Below are 21928 nucleotides of genomic sequence, written 5' to 3' on the forward strand. Positions count from 1 at the left end.
AAGGTTGAAACCTTAAGAAACTTAAATCACCCCACAGAAGTGACTTTTTCTTTTGGTTTGCTTTTTAAAAGGCCCACTCTGTGTCTAAATGGGCCAAACAAGCCAAGAATTTGGGGGGGAAAATACTTCCCATGCCCGCTGGAGGGCATTCAGAGGCATTTGGGGCAATTTCTCTTCCCCCCCCCCTTTTTTAAGGTGGGGGTGAAGAATGGAATTGTGGACCTCCAATGTGTCCTGGGAAAATCACAGCAAGCCCCCAACCTACCCTCAAGAAGAAGAGCCACCCCCCTCCATGGCATCTGACACCATCAGGCCTGGGAGGGAGTGAAACAGCAGGCCCACCTCCATCGGGCCTGGCCTGGACTAAGAAGCAGAGCCCTCCCTCCAGTTCATCTGCCTTGGTCCAGGCCTCAGAGGGAGAGAAGAACTGCTGGACCTGATGCCCTTCCCCACCACCATTCCCTTCTCCTTTTGTGTCGTTTTTTTTTTAGATTGTAAGCCTGAGGACAGGGAACCGTCTCATTAAAAAGATTGTATGTACAGTGCTATATAAATAATAATAATAATAATAATAATAATATAAATCTACCAGGAAGCAGTGCAAAAAATCTAGCCTACAAATAAAGAAGCCCCCTGAATACTCATTGTTTGATGACTTATAGGACAATAAAAAAACTGCAAGCTTAAAAACAAAGTGCACCAATAGCTTTATTTTATTTACAGAAATAATGACAGGCAGGCATGTGCCAGGCCTCCAATTGCTTTTTGTAAATAATAACAGAGAATATACAAGTTTTCACAGAAAAACAGTAAGACTAAACTAGTGCAAATGAAGACTGGCAATTATCTTTCATCATTAACTATCCCAAGATTTGAAGTAAGAACTGCGACGGGAAAGTGGGATGATTCAGGTTTATCACATTTTTTCCATCTTAGAAATCAGATCATCACAGATTTTTGTGAGTTCATCGTTTTCCTTTGCCTGTCAAAGAAACAAAAGGAGGGGGGGGGGGAATGTTGCATAAAGTGTTATACAAAAAGTTGCATACATATTCTAAGAAGACCACAAATATTCTAGGTTATCAATTTACAAATTAGTAAAATATTCTGTGATGGTGAACCTATGGCACGCGTGCCACAGGTGGCACGTGACACCATTTTGCCAGGCATGGGGAGAGGGAGAAAGAGGAAGAGGCACACATGTGTCCATTCTGCCTTCTCTCTGACATTTTCGGGCCTCCCACTGAGATAGCGGGAAGCCAGAAAATGGCACTCGGGAGAAGGAGCCAGAGGCATGTGCCTCTGGCTCTTCCTCCCAGCTGTCTCCTGGCATCTCCGAGACAGTTGGAGACTGGGAAAAGGGCAAGGGGAGGAGGAGCTGCTGGAGGCACTGGGGCAGGGAAAGGCGTTAGGGGAAGAGGGATGGGCCGCATGCTCAGTCCTCTCCTTCCCTGCTTGCCTTCCCTTTTCCCCAAAGAGCTCTAGGGACCCTTTGGTGGAGAGGGAAGGTGTGGGAAGAAGAGGTCTGGGCACATGCCCAGTCCTCTCCTTCCCTTCCCTTTTCTCCAGAGAGCCCTTTGGGGGAGAGGGAAGGTCCGGGAAGAAGAGGACTGGGTGTGTGCCAAGACCTCTTTCTCCCACCTTGCCTCTCTTCACCCTGAATGGACTTGTGACTCTGAGTCCTTTCAAGGTGAAGAAAGGCCCGGGAAGGAGAGGGAGGGCGGACTCCTCCTCCTCCCTGAGGGGCTTTGCCAGACCTGAGGAGTCCTTCCAGGGGAGAGGAGACAGCTGGAGGCCAGGGGAAGGGCAGCAGGAGGAGGAGCAAAGGTGTGCGCCCATCGCCCCTCCCTGCCAATTTTCCCCGGCTTCTAGCTGTCTCTCAGAGAAGTCCCGCCTCTGGAGGCCCTGCCCTGGCACGCAGCTCTCTCCCTGGGAGGCAGAAGCCCCACCCCCGGCAAGTGGACCTCAGAAGGTTCGTCATCACTGTATCTAGTCTATGCAAAATCGACTTCATTTTAAACAGTAAAGGGCAGGAGTGGAAAACAAAGGAAAACCCTGTGAATTTCAAGTCACTATGAGCACACACATTTATGGATAGAATGGGTATGCATTTCAAAGACCCAGCAGAAGCTAGGGCTCCCAATGGCAAGTAGAAGCTTTTCTTTACCCACACTGCCCAAGTGATTTTCTATATAAAGCTGAATGGCAGCAACATCCTTATATGGAAAAACAGGGGACTTCACTTCCTGCCCAAAGGAACTTTCTTTCTGGAATACCAGTTTTCCATTATGCCACTCACATTCCAATTACAGAACACTTGATTAAGTTCTCTCTGAGCTTAATAGGAATGAGTCAGCAGCGCCTTTGTCATGTAATGTGGGTCTAGCAATTCCTCAGGCAATCCTGATTTCAGATGTGCTCAGCAAGTATAGATTTAACTTGTACACAGCAAAGCCTTTGGAAGGCAGCTCCAAGACCTCTGCTTAGAAAACTGGAACACTTAGAATATTCGATCCACAGAGAAACTAAGACTGACCTTTTGCTCAATGCTTCTCTCTAGTGACTGGATTCTCATTTGTTCTTTGCGTAAAGTGGCTTGAAGTGCCACTACATCTGTTTGAGCTTTACTTCTTACTTGGGCAATCTCTTCATTGGCTCTAAAATAAACAGGCATTCAGTTATGTTAGTTTGTAAAGAACAATGATAGCCTACTTTAAAGCACTGTAACTTTAAATACAAATCCTTACAACATTTTACTCACTGGCACAGTTTTTCTTCTGCATGAGCCTTTAGTGCTTGGTATCTCTGCTCTTCCTTTTTAATTCTTGCAAGGTAATCTTCAACACATTTCTTCAGAGCCTCTTCATTCTAGAAAATGAAAACATAATTTTGGTTTAGCACTCAGGGCAGTAAAGTCAGAGTTGGTAGAAATGTACTGACTTTATCTTCAAAATAAAAATCTATATTATAACAATACATGATGAATATAACATTTCATAGGTTAAATAAATATATTTTATGTTCTATCAATCTAAGTAGTCTGATGATTCATGTGGTAGTGATAAACTGGCTGTTGCTAGCATTTTCTACAGTAGATTTGTTATTAGCGATTAACATACATTTGCCATTTATGTAGGAGTTGAAGGTAAATGTTTAGCAAACAAACTCCACAGCCCTGTTAGGTACGATAGTGGTTTAGTTGTACAGCAAGGAAAACATGTTTTAAAGTAAAAAGTTGTCATCTTAATGTTTACTAGCAAAAGTGGGACATCTTGTCTAATACATCTCAGAAAACAAAGTTTATAAGTCTTTTTCTGACTTGCTCCTAAATAATATAAAATATTAACACTTTAAAAAAAGCTAAACTACTTAAGCTCTACTTAGTCTCAGTAAAGAACAACTTAAGACTATGTTACATAGGCAGGAACTAGACAAGACAGATCGTGCAGGTTGCCCCCCCCTAGTAATGGCTCCCTCAAAGCCTATTTCCTACCTACTGGAGCAATGAAGGGGCTCAACCCATGACAGGATGTTTCCTCCTCCATTGCTGGAAAAATGGTCAGATGCTGTAATGTTTCAGGGAATATGTGAACTAGGACATAAAAATGCAAACAAGCAATGATTCCTTTTTTCAACTGACAAGCAAGTGGGAAGACTGATGCTTCGTATGCCTTTTTAAAGACTGGGATGGACAACTGGGGGGGGGGGGGGATCACAGGGTCCGTTTTCTGCCTGAGGCCTACTGGGATGATATAAGGGTTACCAAAAAACACCAAGAAAATGGAGGTGGTTGGAAATTCAGTTCTAAATTTTTATTTTTATTTAGAAAAAATATCCATGTTAACCAGTGCAACTTGTAACCTGTTTAAAAGGCTTATTGTCACTCATTTACCTTTTTGGTAAAGCGTAGTGGGAATGGAGACCACAAAAATGGCCAATATTGCTACTTTTAAATAATATACAATGCAACCCCCCCCCCTTAGAATCACAGAAATGGAAGGCCATCCAGTCCAACCTCCTGCCATGCAGGAACTCACAATCAAAGCACCTCTAACAGATGGCCATCTAGCCTGTTTAAAAATCTTCAAAAAAGGAAACTCCACCGCACTCTGTGTCAGCATATTCTATTGTCAAACAGCTCTTATTGTCAGGAGGTTGTTAGGAAGTACTTCCAAATGTTTAGGTGGAATCTCTTTTCCTGTACAACTGGATCTTCATAACTGTGGAGGATCCGTTCCAGACACCCCCTCCCAATGGATAAGAAAACCGGCAGCCTCTCAAATCCCACTGTCCCTACAAAGCTAATGCACCAGTGTGCATGTACTGCCATTGAGGACAATGGGACTTGCTGTTCATGGATGCTCAAATTCACAAATGGCTAGCCTGTGGATGGCAAGGACTCACAGTAGTAACAATCCATTGCTCTGTGTCCTAGGCTGCATCCGTACTATAGAAATAATGCAATTTGACACCATTTTTACTGCCATGGTTCAATACCATGCAATTCTGGGATTTGTAGTTTTGTGAGATATTTGGCTTTTTGTCAAGAGAGCTCTGGTACCACAACAAACTACAAATTCCAGAATTCCATAGCACTGAGTCATGGCAGTTAAAGTGGTATCAAGCTGCATTATTGCTGCAGTGCTAATGCAGCCCTACTCCCTAAAGCAGGAGAAAACAAGCTTGCTTCATCTTCAATATGACAACCTTCAAATATTTAAACATGCCTATCATGTCACCCCTTAAGTATCTCTTCCCCAGTGTCAACATACCCAGTACCCTAAACAACTCCTCATAGGGCATGGTTTCCAGACCTTTCACCATTTTGATCTCTCTCCTTTGGACACACTCCAGCTTATCTATATCCCTCTTAAATTGTGATGCCAGAACTGAACACAATATTCCAGGTGAGGTCTGACCTAAGCAGAATACAGTGATACTACTTCTTCCTCAGTCTAGACCAGTGATGGCGAACCTATGGCACTTGTGCCAGAGGTGGCACTCAGAGCCCTCTCTGTGGGTACACATGCTATCACCCTAGCACAGAGTTTGCCAGAGTTTCTTACTAGAAAGCCAGAGGGACGTGGCACTTTGCAATAAATAAGTGGGGTCCGGATTGCAGTTTGGGCACTCGGTCTGTAAAAGGTTCTCCATCACTGGTCTAGACACTACACTCCTATTGATGAAGCCTAGTATCACAGTTTCTTGGGGGTTTTTCATGCTATGTGGCCATGTTCTAGCAGAGTTTCTTTCTGATGTTTCGCCAGCATCTGTGGCTGGCATCTTCAGAGAAGATGCCAGCCACAGATGCTGGCAAAATCTCAGGAAGAAACTCTGCTAGAACATGGCCACATAGCCTGAAAAACTCACAAGAAACTATGGATGCCGACCATGAAAGCCTTTGACTTTACCTAGTATCATACTTTTTTCAGATGCTGCATCACACTGTTGACTGTTTAGCTTGTGGTCTACTACTACTTTTTGGAAAGAGAATTAGACTGCATACCACCATCTCAGTTGCCCTCACAATGTGCTAGCTCTTGACTGCTTAGAGACACCACGTACTTCTGACCAGTTCAAGAATCACTGCTCTCACTGTAACATGGTTACATTTTCCACTGTCACTATGTGGTTCCACTGTTACTGACCAATGTGGGGCAGGGTGATCTGCAGGAGCTCCAATCTGGTGATGGCTACCCTACCCATACAGTGGGCCCACTGTACTATGAAGTTTGCTTCAGACAGAAAAGATGGTATGATGAAGAAAGGAGCACAGCTAGTGATGCTTAATGAGCCAGAGACCTCCAGTTGGCTAAGTATGGTACAATTAGAAATACTTACCCTCTGAAATCCTTCTATTGCCTCTTTCTGTTTTTCAAATCTCTTGAAGAGTTCTGAGAAAGATTTTTCCATGGAACTCAAATCAGAAATAGCTTGTTGTTTTTCATCAAGTACTTTCTGTAATTCTTGTTTTGCAAGTTCCTTTTGAATCTGGGACTCCTCTATGGAAACAAATTTGTTTTAAGTGACTCACTTTGTGTTCATTCCTATGAGACACTAGATTACTGCACTACACTCTTATAGTGCTGTTATTCCATTTTGACTGCTCTGGCTTCCTCCTGTTGCTTTCTGGGATTTGCAGTTTAGGAGAGGCATTTAGAATTCTCAGGACTCACTGGACTACAAACCTCAGAAGACAACAGGAGACAGCCAGAGCAGTAGAATCAGAGTAGCAGCACTATCATGTTATCCCTAAGAAGACAAATGCTTGGTGATATATCCAAAGGTTTTAGTCAAAACAATCATCCCATGGAAGGTAGTTCCCAACAAAGTCAAGAAAGACATTTTCAAGTATCCCACAGAATGGTTCATATTAGGAAACATCGTAGTTCATGATGCAGCTCTTGCTTCATTCAAGTTATCTGAAATACTTCAGCCGCCAGGCCCCACTAACTCCCAAAATCATAAATGACAACCAATCACCTGTCTTTGACTACACAAATCCGAAATAAATCCATCTTTGTCTAGGGTGGTATGGTGAACATGTTAAACTCAACTCTAATCAGACCCAAAAAGCGTGCCCTATGGTCTTGCAGCTCCCCATCCATAGGTGGGTCACAGACACCTACTCCCTGTCCTAGACAGTAAACAAGGCTAAAATATCTTAATTCAAGCATCTGGCCATGCAGAAGAGCCAAATAAGGGTTTGTAGGTAGTTAAAACCAAATTCATACACATCAGATTTAATGGGCCAACATGGTCAATCGGTAGCTAATTTTTGCTTTCTCTGGCACTGTCCTCTACCTGCACTTAACAATCACACTTCTATGATTAAATATAAGCTTTGCAGGCAGAAAGAACTAACTCCACCTCACCTCTAGTTGAAGAATCTCAGATATCAAAGCTATGAATGTTGTCTATATGACTTAGAAAACTGGTGCTACCTAGCAACATCAGCACAGGGTGAAGTATCTGAATCTGTATAAAGTAGAATTGTATGCTCAAATTTAAGAAGCTGAATATAAATGCCATTATGTGCATTAGCAACATATAACACATCTTTCTTGCAACCCAAACACCAAAGTCTTGGGGAAAAAAAAGATGTTATGTATCTGCACTTACCCATCACTTGTGTAATGGTTCCTTCAAACTCTGCAACAATTTTTCTAAATGAAAAGGAAATATCTTATTTTCAAACACATGGCCAGAAAATTAATAAGATTTTACAACAGTGAAAAGATACCAGTTCTTGTATCAGTGAGTGCAAAACATGGGCAATATCTATCTGAAGTAAGAACACTCAGAATATCTTTACTCCATCTACCATATGTTTCTGGGGAAAGGGGTTAAATGAATTTCTGGACTTTCCCAATGTGCAGAGAATATACACTTTCAATTTTTGAATAGGCTTTAGGCAAGTGAGGGAAAATGCTTTCCCAAGAAGAAAATACATTTTCATATACACAGTACACATTTAAAACCACTAATGACACATCAGACAATGAGCTGACATAGAATGTTTGCCTCATGCACTTCTTGTCTTGTCTTGTCGGCGAGTCCTCATTTTATGCTCGTTTTAAAAAAACCATTTTCCATGATGCTGCTGTTCTGCACCATAAAGTGAACCCATTTTACACCACTGCAAGGAGGCTTTTATGATTCCATGGGAGGCACATTGGTGGACCCCAAGGTAACTTTATTGTGTTACGGGGCCATCAGCATTTACTTCCCTGATGGTGGACAACTCTTCTCTGACACCTTGCCTGTGTTCTCTTTTTTCTAGTTTTTTAAAAGATTCTGGTGGATAGAGCATATCCAGGAGAGAGAAAAGGAAAAAGACTGAAGTGAACAAGCATGAAGGAGAGGAGTTTGGGAAGAAACCTGCATCAAGGGACGTAGCTCGGGGGGGGGGGGGGGGGGGGAGTCTGGACCCCCTCTTCCATTAGATAAAATGAATGGTGCGTGCTGCTGCACTGCTACACCCAAGCCCCATTATAATGGTGGCAGTCTGGACCCCCCCTTTCCCAAAATCCTGCCTACGTCCATGCTGCCTTCCCCCCCCCCAAAAAAAATCAACAACACTAAAACACCTGACCAACACGGGGCAAGAAATAGGAGGGGCTGGTGGCAACAGGAACTTGAACTCTAGAACTTGATAGTGACTAACCCTATCAAACCAAGGAGGAAATCTCCCCCCACCCCCCATATGCTCTCTTGGAACACAATGCATCCTTATTTTCAACTAGATAATAACGGTAATAAGTTTCATTAAATTTTTTCTTTGCCTTCTGTTTGGGCTAAGCCTGTTTATTGGGAGATACCTAGCCAAGGCATTGCTAGAATAATCTCTTTCACCTAACCTCCTTGCCCTGAAGATTCAAATAAAATGGTATGTCAGGACGTTTAGGGGAACTCCATACTATAAATACTATAAGGCAGAATAGTTTGCCATTCCAATAGGAGTAGGATGGGAAAACAGTGCCAACCAGTTCTCATCCCAGACAGTTCAGAACAATAACCTAGCCAACAGTATCAAAACTACTAAAACATCTAAGCAAATCAGTAGAGTTGCACTCCCATGGTCTTTCCCCCAGTACAGATAATCCAAAAGGGATATGGTGGTGCAGTGGTTAAGACGTTGACTCTTACAAGATCAGCAGGTTTGCTATTCAAGGCCCAAGTGCCATGTAACGAGTGAGTGCCTGTCACTAGTCCTAGCTTCTGCCAACCTAGTAGTTTGAAAGCATGTAAAAGTGCAAGTAGATAAATAGGTAGCACTTTAGTGGGAAGGTAACAGCATTCTGTGTATTCATGATAGCAACAGGATCACAGAGTTCTTTGACAACGTTGGCTCTTCAGCTTAGTGAAAGAGATGAGCACCACCCATTATAGTGCGACACAACCTGACAACCTTGTCAAAGGGGAAAGCTTTACCTTTATAGATTATCCATCAGAACAATACAAGTAGTCTCAGCTGCAAAACTGCGTTAGAAGGCTGAATGAAAGTGGTCTATATATCTGGTGGAGAAAGCACTTACAGAACAAGTCCAGTGTTAAACTAATTGTACCTACCCCATTTCTTTACTTTCAATATAAATTTTGTCATGCTTCATTTTCCATTCCAAAGCTTCTATTTGCTTTTCTTTCACCTGAAACCATAACATTCCCAAATACTTAGTAAGAATTTATGTATCTTCAGACTTATAGACTTAAAGAGGCCCAACCAGAAGAAATCCTTGGCAAGACCTCAACCTTCCTTGAAGACAACTGTAGCATTTGAGAAAAAAAAGGTCACTCTATGTCTTGCTCTCTTTCAATGATGCTTGCTTGGCTCTCCTCTTTTTAAGAGTAAAATTCTGTATGCTTGTTAAGGACTAGTCTTCATTGTTACTATTTGAACTAGTAGAGATTAATTATTTTGAAATCTCAAGATTGCAAGTAGCACATAGTCTGCTTTGCTATCAGGCAGAAAGCTACTGTAACACTAGAGTACAATTCGTTAACCTTTTCAGGCTATATCATTGTCAAAGGATTGTTTTTATCATATCAGTGCATCAAAGCTCCTTTCGGGTTTCTTATTAACAAGATCTTTGCTAAAAGCATAGCGTTTAGAGCAGTGATACTTAAAGACTCAAGGGAATAGCACCTGGCCAGTCAAAGATCTTAAGTGGTAAGCACTGCAAAGGCTGGGTTGCAGCAATAGCCTCCAAACCTGACTAGTTCTTTTAAAAAAGTAACTATTTTTTTTAAAAAATCACCCATCAATATAATGAGGTGAGTGAACTGAAAAGATTCAAAACAGTATCAAATCAAATGTTTTTTCCTAAATTCTTACCTCAGAAGTGAGCTTTTTAACAACAGTATCCATCTCATGCTTAACCTTTTCTACAGCTGCATCCATATCTTTCTGACTGTATTTCAACACTTCTATAATGGCCTCAGTAGACAGAGCATAAGGGAATAATGAAGTATTCTTCCTGATTGGGATGTCTTGTAGAGTTTTGGCCTGTGGCAAGAAATTTAATACATATCCACACTCAATAATCAGTATTCCATTTCTCTAAAAGATAGTATACATAATATATATCTATATACTGATTTCAGACTAAACCTATGACATTCAAACTTGGGAATGCTTTGTGTATTTGGTTTAAGGTGTTTCCAATCTTCTGCACGGCATGAAAGACAAGTGAAGAAGCATCTGAGCCCAAGGTTCAATATAGCTGAATTATCCATTTGGACTACAATAGTTTTCTATTACCATATTTTCCATATAAGACGACTGGGCATATAAGACGACCCCCAAGTCGTGTGCAGGGAGTGCCCTTGGCCTACTGTAGGCCGAATTAAGGGGGTCTGGCACCCACACGTGCCAGCTTGAGGGGGCCTCTGTGGAGGCCTGGAAGGCGGGTGTCGCAAGTGGCAGTAGGGCCTCCCGCAGTCCAGCCCAAAGGGGCACAAGACGCCATGGAAGAAGCCGCTGGAGCAGAGTATCCAGGGTGGCGGCAGCGGTGAGGCATGAGGGGGTGGCTCTTTCCCTTGGTCCGACCATCCCTCTCCCGCCGGACTGGCTCTGGAGCTGCTTCTCTGGCTTCCAGCCCCCGAAACCAGCAATAGCGGCAAGAAAGAGAGAGCCTGGCCGCGGTGCCTGCTGGGATAGGAACCCACAAGGACCCCCCTGGAGACGGAGGGGTGGCTACGCCATTCGCCTGTCTCTGTGGAGGCTGCCAAACACAACCCAGCGTATAAGATGGGGGTAAAAAGTCATCTTATATGCTGGAAAATACAGTATTTCTCAACCACACCAATGTGCCTGTTCTCATTTTAAAAACTAGAAAACATTAACATCAGCAGAAAATTACTAAAGATATTTAATAAGTACTTACTGAATGTGGGAAAGTTCCAAGAAGATCAAGCCCCAATGGTTTTTCTTCCTGTTCTAATATTTTTACTTCATCAGATGCCATGACTATGGATGGCCTGCTTAAAAACCAAAAATGCCATGACTATAGATGGTTCCCCTTAGAAATTAGAATGCCATGACTATGGATGGTCTTCTTAGAAATTACTGAAACAATTCTGAATAGGGTAAGAATACAGCAAAATTGTACCTACGTGTTTTGAAACAGTGCAGGAACTGTGGGTTTTACTTCATTAACAGCAGAATCTGATCTCTTAGGGCTTTCACTCAGCAGTGGGTCAAACTTCAGGTAGAGAGATTGTTTTCTTAGAACAGACTCCTTGAACTATGAGAAAGAAATTTGGAAACATATCAAAATACCAAAACTTTTTTCTCCTAACATGGTGGCCTTGTTCATTTGTTGGACACATCGGGAGCTATTTGACCAAGAGTTAGGCTTACAAAATACAGATGAACTCCCAGTAAAACATATGTGTTTGAATAGTGAGATGACTATTTAGAACAGAAGTCCTGTGTTTCAATGTCAATGTAGACAAGGACTTTGGAGAATTAGTAGTTTGTTCTAGATGACAGAAGACTGAAATACATTCATTTCCAGCAGAGAAGAGACAAACATATGATAGCCCTGTTTAAATATTTGAAGGGATGTCATATTGAGGAGGGAGCAAGCTTGTTTTCTGCTGCTCCAAAGACTAGGACCCGGAGCAATGGATGCAAACTGCAGGAAAAGAGATTCCACCTCAACATTAGGAGGAACTTCCTGACAGTAAGGGCTGTTCGACAGTGGAACAAACTCCCCCGGAGTGTACTCCCTAAAGTCCCTTGGCTGGAATGAGGGATTTAAATGGGGTGTGTAGTGATGTCTAGGCACATAAAAGGACAAGCACTGTTGTCTGCTGTGTCTCCTTCCTTCTTTTCCCTTGAGACTAAAGCCTTCTTTTTGTCTTAATCTCAACCAGGCCAGGGTCTAGGGAGTCCTCAAATAGTTTGGTTCCCAGAAAAGGTGCAAAGGTCTGATTCTGCTTAAAATGTGAATCCACATTCCATAGTTGTCACCTTACCACAACCAATGCTACCTGAGTTCTGATGCAAAACTGAATTGCATTCAGACTGGTATCAGTCATGAAAGTTGCCATTTTCATTAGCATATTTATTCTCTGCTTCCCTGAGTTCAACCTGGTAATCTTCCTTAATATTTCTTTAGCCCACAGCAGTGAAGCTCTAGACATGATGGAAATGGAGGCTGCCACCCTCAAAGCCAGGGAGGAACAAGGGCTGCCTCAACCTTCCTTTCCTCTCTAATTTTTAGTGTATCCTCACCATCTTTACAATAAATGGCCAAGGATAACAAGGCTGACACGAACACATTGACCAATGGGACTTGTAATTTAGACACAATGTTTTTGGGAAGATTAGCAGCGTTTTTAAAACACATCCCAGATTGGTTCTGTTGGAGGCAAGTTTATTCTATTCTTTTCTCACTTACATACATAAAATCAGCTCGGAGCAGAAAGTCCAGGAAAGGGGCTGCTTTTGGAAAACACTCCCCACTTCCCTGGGGAAGATCTGGATCCCGGGGCTGGGGGGCTTCAGGAGCGAAGCTGAGGCCCAGTGTTGTGTCTGCCTTTCTCAGCAGCCCAAGAAAATAATTTGGCTGGAATAAGTTGTAAGGAGGGAGGAAATGCTAGAAGGGAATATAGTTGCCCTTCCTCTCCTTTTGAAAAAGCAGAAGAGGAATAACCATCCCCATAATCCTCTCCCGAGGAATATATGGTGCATGCCATGCTGCCAGAAGTGGATATGTGGTGGTCTCTCTTGGGTTCTTTGGCTGGGGACCCATGCTTCACCTAATCAGTGGCTATGGATTCTGAGGGCAAAATCTTCAACTCCACTGTATAATTTAGAAGGTATTTTGGCTGTTTCCAGGCTGTCAAGATGGTAACACACCCACATATCCAAAGTGCAAGTAAGTGAAAGGGAGCTGGTGCGTTCTAGGTAGTCAACATGGCATGCCCCTTGGTTCACAAATGCTCCAAACATTCAGGGGGCTCACAGGATATGGGGAAGGAGAGGGCAAGAGAGACCATTTGCCCACTCATGCATTTTATCCCCTCCCAGTGGTATGACCATAGAATCATAGAGTTGGACGAGACCACAAGGGCCATCTGGTCACAATCAAAACATCCCTGATAGATGGCCATGTGTTTAAAGACCTCTAAGGAAGGAGACTCCACTACACTCCAAGGGAGTGTGTTCCACTGTCGAACAGCTCTTACTGTCAGGAAGTTCCTCCTAATGTTAAGGTGGAATCTCTTTTCCTGTATCTTGTGTCCATTGTTCCGGGTCCTGTTCTCTAGAGCAGCAGAAAACAAGCTTGCTCCCTCCTCAATATGACATTCCTTCAAATATTTAAACAGGGCTATCATTTGCATTACCAGTTGCAGTAATGGTGGTGGCTTCCTGGCTGACCAGAGCCAGGAACCAAGCTGTGAGCTCAGAAATTGATTCTTTCTCAGCCATGCTTGGGAGGTTTCTGGGCCCCCTTGTACATTTCGGGCTGGCTGATGTTATTGTGAAGAGGCAGCAGAACAGAGGTATTTGCCCTTACCTGCATCACTTCAGCGGTTACATGGTCCTTGGAAAAGATGTCCTGCCCACCCATAATAGATGTGGGAAACATTCAGAGGGGGAGGACAATCTCTGGCTAGGCCAAAGAGTTTGCCCTTTGTTCACTGGCTGGCTGACTTGCTGGTCAGAATGTTTCTTGAGGTCATGGGGGGGGGGGGGAGGGAGACGCCGTGGATAGGCGATATGGAAGAGAGGAAAAGCGGAAGGGCTTTAAAAAAAGAGAGAGAGAAAGAGAAAGTAGGATTGGAATGGAGACTCAAGAAAACAAAAGAGGGAAAGTAAAATGAGAAGGTTCTGGAGCGATGGAAGGAAACTGACGAAAAAGTGTGTCCTGTCAGAGCGATGCAGCAGGAATAAGACTAACCGTTCTGGGTATTTCTACACTGTACTAAATCCTTTTAGCTTTACATAAATTGGAAAATATGTATTTTGGGATGGAAAATATTGCAACCCTTTAATTATCTATAGAAAATTTTCCACATCTAGAAATGCGCTGTCTCATAAAATAAATACCACATATATTTCACAAAGGTCAAACTCCCTTTGAACAAATAATGCAAGAAAAACCCCATGATAGGTTCCCGTTATTGTCACCATAAGCTGGAAATCACACTTTGGCCTATTAGAAAAACCTTCACAAATACTTTTTACAAATTATTAAATTAATTTTTCAAAAAATTAAGCCACATTTTCTTTTTAGGTTAGTAGATGGTTTTCTTGCTGAAAACATTTTTCAGAAACTCCTCATCTGGCAAGATAGGGTTATTGTTTTCATTCATAAGCTGTTTTTAAAAAACCAATCATTTTTGCAAGGAGCTTCAGAGATGCATTTTGAAAGGTCTAGCACTAAAGGCAAGTCAAGATGTTGTTTTTTTTAATGTACAGGGTGATTAAAAAATGTTGCAGAACTGAAATCCACTGATAAAACTTCAAGTAGAAGGCAGCCAAAAGGTGGAAATACATGAAGATCAACTGCTTCAGGATATATTAACAAACATCCCATCCCAAAAAAACAAAGTAGCCATAAAGGTATAGCACTGATCTCAACAAAAATATCTAATTTCTACACAGACTGCTTTTTTAGGAGCATGTGGTATATTATAAAATAATAAGGAAAAGACAAGTGAATACTGTAAAATTCCACATATGATTCACATATTGATTACTTACCGAGGATGTTCCAAACTGTTCTAAATAATCTATTTCTATGTCCATTCCTAGAACTAGAAGAAGAGAATACTGAATATGGGAACAAATGATTTCCACAGCAAAATAGTGTTATAGTGTCTATCAAAAGTAATGGGTTTGTCATTTCTAGACATTTCTAGGCAGAAATGTCTTCCTACAATTTTATTTTTATTTATTACTAGCTGTACCTGGCCACGCGTTGCTGTGGCTCAGCCTGGTTAAATGGAAAAGAAAGAAAAGAGAAAGCGCAGGTTTCTAAATATTTAATTTCACAATGCTTGTGGATATACAATATTTTTTGTTGTTCTATTCTCTGTGTAGATATAGAGATTGTCTGGTTTGCCAACTCTAGAACACACAATGTAGAATTGTCTGGCCTGGAGGGTATGAAGAAGCAGGCCCGACTCCATCAGGCCTATTCTGAAGAAGAAGAGCCCTCCCTCCATGCCATCTGCTATCATCCGGCTTGGGAGGGAGTGAAAAGGAAGGGCCAGCTCCCTCGGGCCTGGCCTCTGTTAAGAAGCAGAGCCCTCCCTCCAGTCCATCTGCCTTGGTCCAGGCCTCAGAGGGAGAGAAGAAATGCTGGACCTGATCCCCTTCCCCACCACCATTCCCTTCTCCCTTTTGTGTTGTGTCTTTTTAGATTGTAAGCCTGAGGGCAGGGAACTGTCTAATTAAAAAGACTGTATGTACAGTGCTGTGTAAGTTTACAGCGTTATATAAATAATAATAATAATAATAATAATAATAATAATAATAATAATAATAATGTGAGAAGCAATCCATGTCTAGATCAGCTCTTGCCGCTGGCTCCTTTCATCCAGGGCCCTTTTGCCGGCCTCTCAGTGTCCCAAAGGGACCCTCAGGGGCCAGCAAACTCTGGAGGTTCCCATCCTCCAAGGCCTGTTTGCCGGCTTCTGAGGGTCGCTTTGAGACACTCAGGGGCAGGCAAACTCTGGAAGATGGCGACCAGCAGCTCACAGTGACCAACGGTGTTCCGGTTACCTCGAACAGATGGCGCTGTTTTTCAAAAACAAACAAAAATATAGGTACCATATATACTCGACAATAAGTCGAAAAATTTATGCCCCAAAATGGACTCCAAAATCATGGGTAGACTGATAGATGGGACAATGAGTTAATGCTTATAAATTTCCTGAAAGAAGAAGTGCCCACCTTCCTCTGTAGCCTTCTAACAACTCCCTGTTTGAAGCCCTGGCGCACTCTCCTCTCTCCCTCTGTGTGTGTGTCTTTCTTTTCCCTCTCAGCCTTCCCGCGCAGCCAGAGCTAACAAGCTGCTGCTGAGAGTATGCCCTGGCCTGTACCCTGTTTTGCCTGAAAATCCTGGGGGTGAAAGGCAGAGAGAGAGAGAGAATGGTCTGTCCTCCTTTTTGCAAGCCCTGATCCTTGGGAGTCCTGGGGGTGGAGAGCAGAGAAAGAGTGAGGTCTGTTCTCCTTTTTGCAAGCTATGAGCCTTGATAGTCCTGGGATGAAAGGCAGAGAAAGAGTGAGGTCTGTCCTCCTTTTTGCAAGCCCTGATCCTTGGTAGTCCTAGGATGAAAGGCAGAAAAAGAGTGGGGTCTATCCTCCTTTTTGCAAGCTATGAGCTTTGGGAGTCCTGGGGGTGGAGAGCAGAGAAAGAATGGGGTCTGTCCTCCTTTTTGCAAGCTATGAGCCTTGGTAGTCCTGGGGGTGGAGAGCAGAGAAAGAGCGGGCTCTGAGTTCTAGAAAGTTTATACTATGAATTTGTTCTTGGACAAATTGTTGGTGCCTGTAGCACCAACTGGTGTTTTTTGGGACGAAGCGAACTGGGTGAAGGGATGAAGTGATCATGTGGCAGCCGGTGAAAGTCTATTAAATAGCCCTGTTGTATAGTTGAGAGGACCCACTTGTCTGAGGTGGAGGCCTCTCATATGTGTGGGAAATGGAGAAGCCAGCTGCCCACTTTGTGTGTCGGTCAGTCATGGTCTTGGGGAGTTGGGATTGTGTTTGGAGGACGAGGATCCATGGCCTTTGTTGTTGGTGTTATTGGGTTTTCCGAATTCTTGGTTGTGGAACTGTTGGCGTTCATATGGCTTGCAGTCGGACCATTGACACTTGTTGGAACTGGGGTCTCGGGATTGAAAGGAGGACGAATTGTTCTTGTATGGGTGAAAAGAGTTCTGGCCTTGCCGAAATGACTGCTTATCGTCTCTCTTTGGTAGAGTGGGGAGGGCGTTTTTCTTGTCCTTAGTTTCAATGAGGACTGGGTCAAGGGCATCACCAAATAGCTTTTGTCTGCTAAAGGGAGCCATGGTTAGATTTTGTTTTGATTTGGCGTCTACTAACCAGTTTTTAAACCATATCTGTCTCCTAACAGATATCAGGGTGGCAAGGTCTGGAGGAAGGGGTTGTAGGGAAGGGCCCGGCTATGCAGGGATGTTACTCATGCATGGGTCCTCTTGAAGATGAGCAGCAGCTTGGTCCCGATCCCGGGAGAGAAGCATGTTGTGGGGCTTTAGTTGGTGTGGAAACGAGGGTTCTCCTTCCTCCGACCTGGCCCTTTTGTCCCTGGGGTGGCTGGTCTCTTTGTCCTCCAAGCTGGAGGAACGAATGGAGCATTTGCATGGAACAACCAGGGACTCTCTAGACATGCCCAGGCTGTCCTCTCCATTCCCTGTCCCAGTCATGGCAGTCTCCCAGCAGCTCAAGAATTAGAGCGAGAAAGAAGTAGAGGCAAAGGAAGGATAGAAAAAGAGAGGTAAATGATAAAAGTTCTTTTTTTAAAAGGTAGAAGAGAGCTTGGAAAAAGACGTCTGAGCAGAGCAAAGGCAGGAAACGAAACTGAGGCTTCCAAAGGGGGGTTGGCTCTCTCTAGCGGTGGCTACATGCAAGTATTTTAGCATTTCCTGCCTGACAGAGTGAAAGAAGAAAAGCCAACCCGTTCACAGGATGGTCCCGCCTTCTATTGCTGGAAAACATCATTGATAGCTAAACCTCTATGCTGCATGTAATAAATAAGAAGTCTGTATTACCTTTGTTAAAATCTATCGTAGTTCACACTGCAGCAATAGGTGTGCCAGGTCCAAACACGGGCAGAGGTACAGATACAATTGTGCTCAGTAAGCAACAATCTAAAACAAATTTGTATACAGGCATTCTTCATCCTCAACATGTGTAAGGTTCCATCAGCTTTGCCATTGTGAGACTGAGCAAACAGTATCAGTAACATGGAACAGAGCAATGAGGAGGATATTGCCTTGTGAGAGGCCAGAGGCCTGAACTGAGATGCTTTGGGGTCTGAATTTGGCTCATTGACAAGTTTCTTCACCCTAATGTAGATCCTGAAGCTAGAGTAGGCCTCATGGAAAGTGCTTTAGCTGGCATCCATAGTTTTTTGCGGGTTTTTGTCCAGGTGTTTATGGATTTCAATGGCTTCTCTATGCATTCTGACCTGGTGACCATGCCAACAACTATCAGGTCAGAATGTACAGGGAAGCCTTTGAAATCCATAATCACCTGGACAACTTCAACAGGAAAGAATAAACCCTTAAAGTAAACAAAGTTTTGCTACCAGTCCTGAAAAACAGAAATCAAGACTCAGCAAATACAAATGGAAACCACCCAGGGTGAGGGGGGTTTCCCAGCAGACAATGGATCATTAATTAAATAGACACCCTGGGGTCTTGCCATTCAACAACAAAGCAATACACATGTAACATGTAAATTGCTTCCTCTCAACCACAAGTATATACAGTTGGCCCTTCTTATACACAGATTTTTTATACACGGATTCAAGCATACATGGTTTGAAAATGTTCAAAAAAAGTATAAATTTCAAATATCAACCTTAATTTTCCATTTTTTATAAGGGCCACCATTTTGCTATGTCATTATATTTAATGGGACTTGAGCATCCACGGATTTTGTTATCCACGGGGGATCTTGGAACCAAACCCCAGCGTATAACAAGGGTCCACTGTATACCCCTCTCTCTTCCACGCCAGCAATCTCTGAAGATGCCAGCCACAGCTGCTGGCGAAACATCAGGAATAAACTCTTCTAGAATACAGCCTCATAGATGGAAAAATCCACAAAAAACTATAGATAAAAATCTTGCATAAAAATCTAGAAACCAGTCTCCATCTTTATTAGTGAAGCACTGGACAGGCACTTTTAGAGATCTTCAATGACAGTTTCCTTCTGCACTGTTATTATGGCATCATGATTTCTGTTTGAGGGATATCAAATCAAAACATAAGCTCACAGGTATGGCTTATAACAGTATGAAAATCGGCACATTAGAATAGCCTAACACAGCCAGCCCTCTGTATTGGCATTGGTTTGTTTGATGAAACATCACAGGATCTCAAGACTATGTAAGTCTATGGATGGTGATAAGGTTACGTCAGCGTGGCTGTGTGCACATGCCACCGCTGACTTATACAGGGAGAGGCTAGCTGTGGGCACTCAAAACTGTGGACAGCTATCCTGCCAATACGGAAGGCCCACTGTAGATGTTTAGATCAAATAGACTTACCATCCATGGGTGATCTGAATTCCTCATTTTCTATATCCATATGGCTGCTTTTATTTATTACTTTTTCTGTCTGACATGGAGGTTTGAATGCTGTATCATGTACAGCTTCATGTAAGGAAGAATTACCTTGACATAAAGCCTCAGCTGACGCAGTATTTTCATCCACCTAAGAAGCAAAAAAAAAAAGTTTGGGGAAAGTAAGGAGATAAATATCAGTTGCACATGTGGCTTAACTTGTTCCCCTTCATGCTTATGAGCAGTTTTGTATTGTTGTAATAGCCTCCATTATACAGTATGCGGGTGCACTATACGCAGCTTCCAGCATACACTGGAAGTTGCGCTGGAAAGGCTTCTCCTGCATGCCAGAAGAAATAATGGGCCGTGTACACCCAGCACGTCAGGAGCATGCCGTGAGAACGAACCCCATTGTATTTCCCTTACGCGGTGGGGTCTGGAACGGATCCGCCGCATAAGGGAAGGGCCAACTATACCACTGCCTTAAAAAGACTGAAAACTTGTGAACTTTGATAGCAGTATTATCTCATTAATCTTTTCAATCACAATTTTTCTTTAATCAACTTTGCTAATTTGTCCATCTCAGTCAGCTTAAAAGCTTTAACAATCCATTGTTTTTCTGTAAGTTCTCCAGCTCTGGGCATACAACAATCTCAGTACTATTATCATATAATGCATCACTCCATAATTTATACATTTAAATTTCTCCTTTGATACAATAATCAAAAACAAACTCTGGCCTTAATTCAATTCTACATTTATAGGTTGCATCATTTTTTGTATTTGTCTCCAGTAGGTTTTTCCTTTATCACAAGACCATCACATGTGGTAAAAAGTACCTTCATGTGAACTACATTTCCAACGTTCTTAAGACAGCACAATGCCTTGAAAGTGTCTGAGAAATATCATTTCTGGACATTTTGAAGGCAGACTGGATGGGCTATTCTGCCCTGCACAGCTGTTTCCCCCTTGCCAAGACTATTAGAATGAGTGAAGAAAAATAACGAATACTGTATATTGAAAGCTTGTCAAATACTGTATATATATAAATGATAAAATTAACATTGAGCCCAAATGCAAATTTTCATAGCTTATCCCCCCTCCCCAGGAAAAGCATGCTGAACCCTAAATGTTGGAATAAATACTGGTATGTACAAAAAACCATACAATACCAATTCACTTGAAGGTTCAGTCTGAGTTCCTACTTCAGGTACAACCTGCTCTTCAGTAACTATCTGCTCATCAAACTCTTTCCTATAGGAATAAGAAGGCTGATGTTATATCTGCTTATTCTAAGAACATTTGGTTCAATGTAGTTTATAAATTGTTTTGCATATCCTTATTTCCTTTTGTCCTTTACACACAGATAATTAGATTGCAGGTTTCTGAACATGAACTTGCATTTTTGAATTCTGCTTATAATAAGTACTATACAGATATTAGCTACTATATTTAAAAAACTTCTTTCCATTAAAAAAGTAAATAAAACCAATAAATTAAGCAGTTAATAGGAAATCAACATTTTAATACACCCCGGAAGAGAATACTGAACAACTTCAAATGATTTATTTGTGGAGTCATAATACACATAATTTTTTTCTGCCTAATCTAGTCAATTCTTATTTATCCCACAACTTAGATCAGCACAGGAACTTGAAGAGGTTATTCTTTCATGAATTTGTACTATAGATCTGAAGCCCAAGACTGCTCTAGTTGCATTGCAAAATACTTACTGTTTGTCAGGTGTTGTTTCTATAGCTTTGGATTCATCAGAGCAATTATATTGGTATGTTTTTGGGAAATGTATTTTGAGCAGTATACTGTCCTCTTGGATATCATTCTTCTCAATGCTGGGCACAGGACAGTTAGGAGAATTCTGTAATTTGGAACCACCTCCAAATGGGTTGAAATCAGGATCTAACTTATCATAATCGAAGTTACAAGATCCTTTTGGGGCAGGAGTCTCTTCTATTCCAATACTGGTTCGCCCTTTATCCTTTTCTTCTATTTCCCAATTGCAGGGATATCCAAAGCTACAGGATTCTGGCACATGTTGTGAGGGATGATTTTGTACTTGGTTTACTGATGATGGATCAGTTTTGCAAACGCTGTTAGAAACTTGCTTTATAGCCTGATTGGAGCATAGATTTTGCTTTGAGGAATCAACATCTAGTGATGAGACCAAATGGAAAGAACATGCTGGCTCACAGCTTGTTTCCTGAGACAGATTATTTTCAGTTGCAGTTTGCAGGTAAATTGCATCAAGCAAAAGAGAATTTCTACCCCTTGTTTCTTTTCTTTGGCAAACTTGCAAAGGAGAGATTGTTTGACTTTTAGGGGAATTCAGAAGGCCACCAGTGCTCTTGAATGGATCAGCATCATTTATTGCAGACATGTCAGCAATGTGTGAACTTTTGTTTTTTTCTGGCATGACATCATTTGAAAGATCAAAGCTGACCTTCTCTTCAGTCTCTATCTCCTCTTTTGCTGAATCTATGTCTGCTTTCACTATTGGTTGAGTCCTGTGGAAAGGCAGAGCCATCACTAATTAGTTAATTCAACCTTCCAAAGAATAACTGAAATAAAAAGGTACACACCTGTCTCTCAAACTAGTTTCCCAGAGTGGGCCACTGTTTATTAACCCACTCAGAACATTC

At 42.3% G+C, this 21928-nt stretch overlaps 1 protein-coding gene across 4 annotated transcripts in view; it reads right to left on the reverse strand.

Annotated features, from left to right (window-relative positions):
- Nucleotides 1-683: 683 nt before the first annotated feature.
- TACC3 (transforming acidic coiled-coil containing protein 3) overlaps nt 684-21928 on the reverse strand; it is a 29109-nt gene continuing 7864 nt past the window's right edge. For 2 of the 4 annotated variants that reach the window (XM_089510953.1, XM_089510954.1), the window contains exons 4-16: nt 21005-21793; nt 20444-20525; nt 19257-19422; nt 14720-14772; nt 11116-11246; nt 10887-10983; nt 9836-10006; nt 9073-9149; nt 7123-7166; nt 5842-6002; nt 2762-2868; nt 2537-2657; nt 684-982 (exon numbers count right to left, since the gene is read on the reverse strand). In XM_089510953.1, coding sequence (XP_089367079.1) covers nt 917-982; nt 2537-2657; nt 2762-2868; nt 5842-6002; nt 7123-7166; nt 9073-9149; nt 9836-10006; nt 10887-10983; nt 11116-11246; nt 14720-14772; nt 19257-19422; nt 20444-20525; nt 21005-21793 — 2065 coding nt within the window. In that variant the 3' untranslated portion in view covers nt 684-916. The remainder of the gene's footprint in view (nt 983-2536; nt 2658-2761; nt 2869-5841; nt 6003-7122; nt 7167-9072; nt 9150-9835; nt 10007-10886; nt 10984-11115; nt 11247-14719; nt 14773-19256; nt 19423-20443; nt 20526-21004; nt 21794-21928) is intronic. The other 2 variants (XM_089510955.1, XM_089510956.1) reach the window with 2 other exon arrangements.

Source organism: Sceloporus occidentalis, unplaced genomic scaffold (assembly GCF_023333645.1).
Source record: "Sceloporus occidentalis isolate IW3139 unplaced genomic scaffold, rSceOcc1.0.p SCAF_2, whole genome shotgun sequence".
NCBI classification, from domain to species: Eukaryota; Metazoa; Chordata; class Lepidosauria; order Squamata; family Phrynosomatidae; genus Sceloporus; species Sceloporus occidentalis.